Source organism: Desarmillaria tabescens (genome assembly GCF_030435595.1).
Source record: "Desarmillaria tabescens strain CCBAS 213 chromosome Unknown EV420scaffold_147, whole genome shotgun sequence".
In the NCBI taxonomy this organism is placed as follows: Eukaryota; Fungi; Basidiomycota; class Agaricomycetes; order Agaricales; family Physalacriaceae; genus Desarmillaria; species Desarmillaria tabescens.
In genome coordinates this window covers 75,740-84,965 of record NW_026848446.1, presented here as the reverse complement: position 1 = coordinate 84,965, position 9,226 = coordinate 75,740, and the positions used below count along the sequence as shown (strand labels likewise).

General features: G+C 46.9%; 4 protein-coding genes across 4 annotated transcripts; 3 read left to right on the top strand and 1 right to left on the bottom strand.

Moving 5' to 3' along the window:
• On the top strand, nucleotides 1–846 carry EV420DRAFT_298932 (uncharacterized protein). The gene is made up of 5 exons (XM_060481583.1): nucleotides 1–109; nucleotides 163–237; nucleotides 288–355; nucleotides 404–564; nucleotides 625–846. Exons 1-5 carry the CDS (start codon nucleotides 107–109, stop codon nucleotides 678–680), a joined length of 363 nt encoding a protein of 120 aa, XP_060322029.1. The 5' UTR covers nucleotides 1–106; the 3' UTR covers nucleotides 681–846.
• Nucleotides 847–924: 78 nt separating this feature from the next.
• EV420DRAFT_1592889 (uncharacterized protein) lies at nucleotides 925–2,416 on the top strand. The gene is made up of 5 exons (XM_060474946.1): nucleotides 925–996; nucleotides 1,063–1,260; nucleotides 1,296–1,828; nucleotides 1,877–2,263; nucleotides 2,317–2,416. Exons 2-4 carry the CDS (start codon nucleotides 1,084–1,086, stop codon nucleotides 1,962–1,964), a joined length of 798 nt encoding a protein of 265 aa, XP_060322028.1. The 5' UTR covers nucleotides 925–996; nucleotides 1,063–1,083; the 3' UTR covers nucleotides 1,965–2,263; nucleotides 2,317–2,416.
• A 530-nt stretch (nucleotides 2,417–2,946) lies between these two features.
• On the bottom strand, nucleotides 2,947–3,758 carry EV420DRAFT_1592888 (uncharacterized protein). The gene is made up of 3 exons (XM_060474945.1): nucleotides 3,555–3,758; nucleotides 3,464–3,505; nucleotides 2,947–3,411 (listed from the first exon to the last, which is right to left on the bottom strand). The coding sequence occupies exons 1-3, from the start codon at nucleotides 3,666–3,668 to the stop codon at nucleotides 3,013–3,015; spliced, it is 555 nt and encodes a 184-aa protein (XP_060322027.1). The 5' UTR covers nucleotides 3,669–3,758; the 3' UTR covers nucleotides 2,947–3,012.
• A 1,716-nt stretch (nucleotides 3,759–5,474) lies between these two features.
• On the top strand, nucleotides 5,475–6,025 carry EV420DRAFT_1653121 (uncharacterized protein; the record flags this gene model as incomplete). Its single annotated transcript, XM_060478712.1, has 3 exons — nucleotides 5,475–5,673; nucleotides 5,724–5,909; nucleotides 5,967–6,025. 3 exons carry the CDS (start codon nucleotides 5,475–5,477, stop codon nucleotides 6,023–6,025), a joined length of 444 nt encoding a protein of 147 aa, XP_060322026.1.
• Between the last annotated feature and the right edge of the window lie 3,201 nt (nucleotides 6,026–9,226).

Sequence of the window (9,226 nt, the reverse complement as noted above, 5' to 3'; positions counted from 1 at the left end):
GACAAGATGCACGCGGAACGGTGTCCGATATACTGCGTTGGAGTAACCATACTAATCTCTGTTTGGCATTCCTGCAGGTATCAAATGATACCTCTAAGGTGCTTGAATGGTGAGTTATCTGACTTGATTGTTTAGCTGGACGTAGTCTGAACTTCATGATAGGTTCGTCAGCCTCACGGCGGCCACGCAAGTTATCAATTATGCTATCGTGACATTTACATATCTGAGATTTACTATGTGCTTTTTTGTTACACTTTCTGGTTCGAAGTGATGCTGACTTTTTTCAGGCCTTGGAGGCTCAGGGAATATCCCGAAGCAGCCTACCATTCCGTAGTATCCTTCAACCATTCTGCGGGTATATTCTCAGTAGTCTTTCCCTCGTCAAGGCTGATCATGTTCGCAGCTACTACGCCTTCGGGTTCACCCTCATAATGCCGTTCATACTGGGTTATTCGGTCTTCATGCCAGGAAATTGGGACACGACCACGTTCTTCTTTTCTTATACTATCATCGGTGTTCTTCCTATATTATTCATCGTCTTGGAAGGCCCTACATCGTACTCGGGTGCGTTTTTCGTTTTTCCGTTCTATAATCTGATAAGTTTCGTTAACGATCTATGTCCAGCTCATTCGACCGAAAGAAGTTACTTTCTTCGAGGAGGAAAGGAAAATCATAGATGACTATGAGCGTCCTTTGTTAACGCAGAAAGCAGAATGGACGCGTTTAAGAAGTGGGTGATTGGGTGAGCTGCGAGATTATTCATGAGCTATCGTATTGCAGATGTCATCTTGTCCTACAACTATAATTGAATGGCGGAGAGCCGCTTCCGTGGAATCTGAATTGGAATACCCGTGACTGATCGAGAACGCACGGACCTAAAGTGTGCACTAGGGGCTCTGCGCCAGACTTGTCATCCTCTTTCACCTACGTTGAACGAAGCATCTCGGCCCACCAAAAGTCTACCCCACCGCCGCTCACAGCTGCTTTGATTTCTCTGTGAGCATCTCTCTGCTATCCTTTGTGCAAATTTCCCTCCGGAGTCCTGTCCTGATCACTGCGCAGTCAGGAGTTTCCAATATCGCAATGCCCTCTCTTCCCCAAGAGCTGGTTGACAGGATCATCGATGAGGCCAGGGACGATATCCCGACTCTGCGGTCTTGCTCCTTAGTCTCTCACGCCTTCCTGCCTCGCACCCGCGTCCACCTATTCGAAACCATAGATCTCAGCACCATTGACAAGTGCCAGAATTCCACGCCTTGTGTATCACCTCCCCACATGTCATCACCTACGTCAAGAATCTCGATCTCTGCACACTCTACGGCGGTCGTAGGGAACGCATCCTCGAGGATCCTTCTTTCCCAGCTGTGATGGGACTCATTCCCGTATGTCAGCTCGAAAGGTTGAAAATAAACAAGTATCACTGGAGCGAAGTGAGTGAGTCTTCGAAGGAGGCGTTGTCACAACACTCCTTTCGCTCAGTTGTCCTTGACACGAACCTCCTTAAGGACGTTGATGCCCTGTACACTGTATTCAGCGGGTCTACAGAATTTGATCTGTCATTCGAAGGGATCATAGGGGAATCGAGCCCGTTTATCACTAATATGTCCCCTCCAGCGTCGGGAGGGTGGTTGGTCAAGCTGAGTCTGGAAGGATTCTGCGATCCCATTCTCGAGTCCATCATCGAAACTCAGACGTATCCCTTCTCGGTCAACAATCTGCAATCTCTCTCAATCATTATCGAACATCAGACTACTGTCGCTTCTCAAACAAATCTTAGATTTACCACTTCCGTCCCTAGAACATCTGAATGCGGCACATCACAGGAGCGGTGAGTAGAACGTGTCCCGTCGTCAAACCAGAACTGACACTTTACCAGGCTCGGTGGCGGCTACCCACCCGATTTTGAATATCTCGCGATTGCGCTCTATCAATGTGTCGCTAGCGGAAGAAGGAGATACTTCTGATCCTCAGACAATGAAGTGGTGGGTGGAAAACTTGAAGGAAGCAAAGTCCACGTCCATCGAGAATATCGCTCTCGACGTATATCTTTCCAACTACGAACTGCGACCCTCCGGGACCCACAACGTTTGGTCTGATTTGGCGAGGATCCTGTCTGGTTCCGACATGAGCAACATTATAGATGTATCTATCGTCTTTAGGCTTAGTTATGGCCAGGGAGAAAACATACAGCAGTACAAGACGGTGGTAGAGACAAAGATGGCTCCATTGGTCGCGCGAGGGATCGTTTCTATTTCTGAACTCGGTAAGCTGCTTGCGCATCGCTTTTATTGCCCTTTGCTGAATAAAGCTGTTTAGATTGATATGGGACAGCTAGAGTCTCTTTGCAAATATGTCGTGGCGATCGATTGGATTTTTCTGTAATAGGCTGGTTATGTTCAGGTCAAGTAGAGTTCACTGTAGTAACCAGGTGGGTAAATGAAACGTCAAATAGACTACTTAGTTACTCCTACGCAGCACCGCGAACTATCGATAGTGTGCCTGATGGGAAATAAGTAAACGAGGTGTTACTCTTCGAATACATCTAACTTCTACCACATGGCTTAATGCCCATCTTGAAGCCTACTATGACATCTATGGAACGATAGAGATCTCATGTTCAAGCCCGATACTGGGGGGATCATACTCAGATGCGGCGAGACTTATCTGTTCAAGGGATTTTGATACGGAGGTGGGTTGTGAAATACACTGACCACTTTGCGAACTCTAAGGAATTCTTGGCAGGGTTGCAACGTGAATGTCATATAAAGAGGTGGAATCGCTCGAAGATAGGGACGACGTGTATAACGACAAATATCATGAATTCATTTGTCTTATGGATAAGGTCGAGTCTAGTTTATCGTTGTAAAGCTGTTTATTTTATTGACTTTAAGAAGTGTGTGCATTGATATTCTAGTGCATACATAACTGCTCAAAATTTTTGTTGTAATGATGTATCTAATCCCAAAGAAGTGATGGAACGAGGACAAGAACTTTGGGTTTACAAGCGTCTAGCTAGAATGGAAGAAACGACATGCTGCTTCCCGGCCGGCGCAGCATACACCGTATTAATGCTGTTTGGAGGACTCCTTCGACATATCCTCCTTCGTATCTCCCTACAGAGTCCAAGCCAGGCTTCGAACCGTATAAGAGCAGACTTGACGGACGTTCGGCGAAGGTCGGTGGACATGGTTCATGACAGTTGTTCTCAGTGCCATGCACTGCAGAGAGCTCGGAGTCTTTGGTAGAATATCGCTTGATATCTATAGGAAGATAAATGGGAGCAGAACAGCCGCAGGAAGTTATGAGTCGTCGATGTAAGGATCGGATTCTGTCGCCTGCTTTTGGCCTCAAGTGCGAGATGAGAGGTAGTGATTCAATCTTTCCGGTTGAAGTGTGGTCTCCATCTGGCCGCTAGCAGAGTGTACCATTAGGCGTGGCTTCCAGAATATAGGCGGCGACATACCTTCGATTCGATGTCCAGAATCAGTTCCCTCTTCGATGTCCACTGAGAGCGGACTCGCCTAATGCGCAAACAACGTCGTAGTCTTGTATACAACAAAGCTCGTGAGGAGAAATAGAGTGACGAGGATGAAGACAGTAAGCGGGATATTTTTTGTGCAAAGGATAAAGAATGAATAGGCCAGGGCGGATGATGTAGTGGCAGTCATCGAGATAGCTACTAGCCGTAAGATGCTGAAAATAGAATGGAATAGGAATGAGAGTGTTAGGGGAGGTGGGGTGTTGGCGATGCCTCGTGTAGGCTGGTTGTTGGTAAGAAGATGGATCCATGTTTGACGATCGTTCATTTTTCCGATGTTTTCCGGCCCGGGGACCGGTGGCAGGTAATGAATGCATCTCGCTAGCAAAAACAGTAGGTAAATTCCTCAGAAATTGCGTCTGATTTATGGTGTGGATTCGAACATGCAAGCTGGACTGAGGAATAGACCAAAGAAGGCTTCAAGTTACGCTTGAAAATTACGACCCGATGTTTATGTTACTGGATTGATTAGTTAGTTGAAGTACACAATTCGATTTTTTGGTCCAAAATTTTGGCGCCATGAGATCGTGGTTCCAATGGCGGTTGGTCCCGGGCGGAGGCATTTACCGTTTCCGGTTGCTCACCAACTTAACTTTAAGCCAGGCGCTCTCGATAACGTGGTGAGTCAACGTTTTGTCGCTAATTATAATTCCTCTAATATTGAAATATATTGCCGTTTTTATTGATAGTACAGGCAGCAAAAGAGATATCCCAAAACGAAACCCCTATTCAATTAGACGAGCAGAGAGAAAATTCCAGGGGCACGGGAAGCGAAGGCCCCGTCCTTCGCCTCCTTTTCCCAAGCGTCTGCTATGACATCAACGACTTTCGTTTCGATGCCACGACAGGTTCCCCGATGCTCAATCCAATCTCCCGGAACTACGTCGACATCGCAACCCAGACATCGTATGCTTTCGCCTTGTACCCGTGCCCACGGGCCCAAGTCCCTTTTCTTCGAGAAGTTTTGTTTGAGGGTGAATGTAGCATCCTTGTGGTAGCCAAACCCGAAAGAGTTGAGCTGGGCCTCGGTTAACGAGATTGGTGTGGTGTTGGAAGGGGTGTTAGCAGGAGGAGAGTCTTGGACCTTGGCAAACTCATCGGGAGAGTTCTTGTGGTGGATCGCGAGTACCTGACCTTCGGGGTGGAAGACATGCCACTCGCAACCGTTTGGGTAGTTGAGGCCGCAGCGACAAGGCCGTACGGAGATGGGTGTCTCGCCATGGAGTCCCTTCGGGATGAGAGAGACAGAGGGCGATTCGAAAGGCTGAGTTGATTTAACTTGGTTAGGCTTGGAGGGTTGCATGGTGGATCGGATGGTGTTTCTGAGCGCTGCAGGCCGGTCTTTTATATGTTCAGATCAAGAGCACCCTTACGTATTCTGCAATTGTCGGCACAAGAGTGGATAAGCTACCACTAGTCATGATGCGTGACGAATAGACGTCCTTGAACAATGATTGAATCCATGACAATGCATGGACATTTCGTGTACAAAACTTAAACTTAAATCATTGTTGAGTGGCAACTTTGCCGTTTGGAAAGCAGAACGCACCCATTACTGTAAATACCGCGGAATCTGTGGTATGTTCTTCCGAAATTTCTGTGTGCGGTTTTCTAGGGCTTATTTTTTGACTTCACGTTAATTATGAGCTGACATCGCCCTAACTATGCTCAAATTTTGGGATGAAATAGACTAGTCAATATATGTAAGATATATGTTCCGAGTGCTTCGAGTTTATAGTTCATTGATCCCTAGAAAAGGTAATTGACACACCTTAGAGCTGAACTTGAAGCAAAGTAAATATACCTTTTACAGCTAACGTATGACATTACTTGGTTGTCTCGCTACAGGCCCGGCTAAACAAAAATGATATTTGCCACACTAGGACATATAAAAGTGGGAGCTCTGCTCTCTGTCTCGCCTACGCTCTCACCAACTATGTCTTCCCAAGAAGTTTCTTCCGAATCTTGTACCCTGGAATTTCTCATCAACAAACGTCAGTTAATGCAACTCGCGTATCGCCCAGAATTTGAAAATCAGACTCGGGGATGGTACATGCAGGAATACTCCATTCCCCTCGTGAAATCTCGCCACCACAGAACGTTTCAGTCGATTTTCAAGATGAGTATGGTTCTCGGTAGGTTTTTATTGTACACTATGCGCATCTCATCCTGACGTTGATTACAGCCAAGGAGCCTTATAAGATGTGGGACGATCATGGCAATGGGATTGTCGTCACCACCGATCCAAGTTTCCCCGAACCTGTTGACATTTCGGTCCTATGGCATACTCTATACTCCTCTGTACCGCTCAAATACTTTCCACCGAGCAGTGAGTACGCAGGCAAAGGGATACTCCAGGCGTTAGCAGATGGTGAGTTATATGAGTCGTTTCACGATAATGTCCCCGTCGCTAAATCAGTTCGACTAGCTTGCTTGTACATTCAAGAAAAGATGGACAAGCTGGACACATCGTCACATCGACATTGACATTCTAGAAAGAGTGCTCCGTATTTTAGTTTGCTTTTAATCTCTCTAAGTCTTCCTGTAATAAAAGGCTACTTATCTCGTTCTCTGGCTCATTGTCTTCGTTTGTAGCTGTAATGGCGCAGAGAATAATCGACAAGTTCAAAATTCTTGAGCGGTCTTACGAAACTGTTCGTGAGATTGAGCAACTGTAAGAACTCGCGGTTCACAGGTAAGCACAAAGGAACTAATGTTTCACGGCAATCGCGCTAACGATGCCCTATAACTACACAGCTTTTACTACCAGAATAGTAGTACTAGAATAAATGAGTAATGTATCACTAATAAAATGAGTAAGCGTCCCGGGGAATATGGGAGAACGAGCGAGAATATTCATGCAAGCTCGCTCTTCTAAAAATAGCAATCCATATTCTAACAGCAACTTGATGGGAAGGACGTCGATAGTAATGAGAATCAATGATGCTACGGGCAAGCCACCGACGCGACGCGTTTGTTGCTCATGTTGCATATCAAGGCCACCAACGGCATTTTCCGTCTGCTTTACCACAACGACGACCACGACTCGACATTGACAACGTCACTGCAACCGGAAGCTCGAAAGGTTTAATTGCTTAAAACTTCTTACCCTTTCCCTCTTCTGCAGTTTTCCAGTCTCCCTTTCAGTACAGTTTCCTATGCCAGACGATGGAATTATCTTTTTTTCCTCCTTGGACAGGGTTAGGACAGGGCCGTACTGATGCGCTTCTTTCTTTGTCATGATATCCTAATCCTGACAGGTTCCCTAGTGTAATTCATGGTAGGGCAGGTTCGATGGTCCCATGGGCTCCTGGATGGCGCTTCCAATGATAGGTGCACGTTAAACAGTGAAATGCCGGGGATCGCCTGGAATGATGGAGACGCGTAGCCCAGTAACGCAGGAGGCCCGGGTTCTGTAGCACGGCAGGATGACTAGGTGCACAGGCATATCCTTTGATTTTTCATCCAAAGCTTACTTTTTTTGACCTATTAGCGAGAAATTCCAAGGAAAAGGGATACGATGGACTTCAACGATGCCAAGGATGCTTGTTGTCTCGTAGATGTTGGGTCCAAGAAGGCGCGGCTCGGATTTTAGAGAGACTACCTTGTCCTGAAGGATTTTCTGGCTGCTATACGAGACTCAATGCATTCGTGGCTCAAAGAAAAGAGCACCACACGAACAGTGTGGCAGACCGCGTGTTCTCTTTGTTCTCGGGCTAACGTAGCTGCAGCTCATATCGCGGGGACATCCCTCCTGGGCTAATGCGCCTTTAGTTGGGAGACCTTGACAGGTAAGACATCCCATTTCTCATTGTTCTATTACTGTAGCTGATATAGGTTTTATCCTAGTGAACTAGCGCCAAAAACAAGACGTTCCTCGAGATGACTTTCAGTAGTTTTGTGAAAGCTCATTACGCGCTGACCTGGGCACTTTTTCGGACGAATCTGGGTCTGTGTCGCCGGCGAACGGCGGGTGTCCATGATAAATCCCGATGGAGAGCCAATGTCTGCAAAAAAATCAGATAGCACGGGAGCGTATAATCGTTGAGGGCGTCCGTTCAGATCAAGTTGGAGAACACCAAATGGTACGATATATCAATGAATGGTGCATGGCTGCTTGCTAATTAGCCTGCAGTTCGCTCGCTTTCTGTGGCATTCGCAGCCTGTAAGCTCCAAGATAAGGATCGTATAGCTCCATGGACAGCGACGTTGCCAGATCGACATCGGAGAATGCTCGATCAGATTTGCTGTGGGAGAAAGGTATGGTTTACCATTGACCTCTCTTTCGTAGGTGTTAATGTTTCTGCTCAGTTCAAACCCACGTCACCTTTGACACATTCTTTCATCATCAACTGAAGGCCCGGCAAGGTGAGACTATTGTTTGAGCAGGGGACTTTGGGGCGGGCGGGCGGAACATCCAGATTTCTGCCTAAACAGGACTTCGTGGGTTCTGTTAGTTGCGGCATGGGCAGCTCCTGAGAACGTGCAAGCAGAGCATGTCATCGGTAACTTCTAATCCCTCGTCCTGCTCAGCACTAACCACGTCGTAGGTTGAAGTGACGCTCGCTAAGTATTCACACCCTATAGGCGCTTATGAAGGTTCCGCGTTGGCGACAAAGCGAATCTACAGCATATAGTATATGCGTGGACGGGCGCGTTATATATGGTACGTTCTTTCATTGCCATAGCGCCACCTATAATGACTTTTTCACTAGCTATATAGCCTGGGTATGAGGCCTGTTGCGATTCTCAAGCATGATGATGTACCACATAAGATGGATCTTGTCCACTGCATCAAAGCTTCACGAACTACATCCCTCATCGGATGGAGCCTTCCCTTTCTCTGTGGACTGAATTCTCAAGGTATGCAGACCGGATCTTGTCATAGCTGGAGTATTTTACTCAGATTTTCACTGGATTCCCGATCAGACCCGTGCCTCGAGGTTCCAGAACGACGTCTTATGACCTAAACTGGGGACGTAGATTTCAAGTCAGATAATACATACGCGCGAGAGTTGACCTCGTCAAGGACTTTTGATTCGCATTTTTCTCTGTATGCATCATCTACGTCGTTATAACGCTTATCTTTAGCTTACGTCAGATATTTCCGTCCGCTTCTTAGCATCTTGAGCCGTCATCTTCATGAATGGCACTGAAGTAGTGCCACAAAACAAGGCCTAGTGTGATGTACCCCATGTCTGTACCTGCGGAAGCTTTCGCGCCTTATATGTTACGTTTACGCGAACACTTGCGCATGACACGGTTTCAGCAAGCAGAATAGCCCTGTCAGTCTCCAGGTGCTCGTGCATCTAAACAAGGAGCTTCGGCTTCGGTCAGGTCATCCTTCTATTGTGGGTATATTTTGACGCAGATTGGATGCCCTTCTGTTGACCATCCAACGTTTTTGGTAGTACCTACTTGCAAGCAAAAGAGACTCAAGACCTGATTGACAAGTGCCGTTTTTCCCTGAGTAACTTTATCCGGCCCAACTCCATCAGAAGAGATTACGTCGGTCCGAGTTCTCCACCGCTCTAGGCATCGGCACGGTAGTGTTCAATGTTGGGTCCGAGAAGTCATGGTGCGATCAACTCGCGTGCTATCGGTGTAGAAGCCCCACGAGAACTGGTGTGATCACCTGCGCATCGATGCCACTTCCGTTGACTATGTCAGTTGTTAGGCTGAACGTCA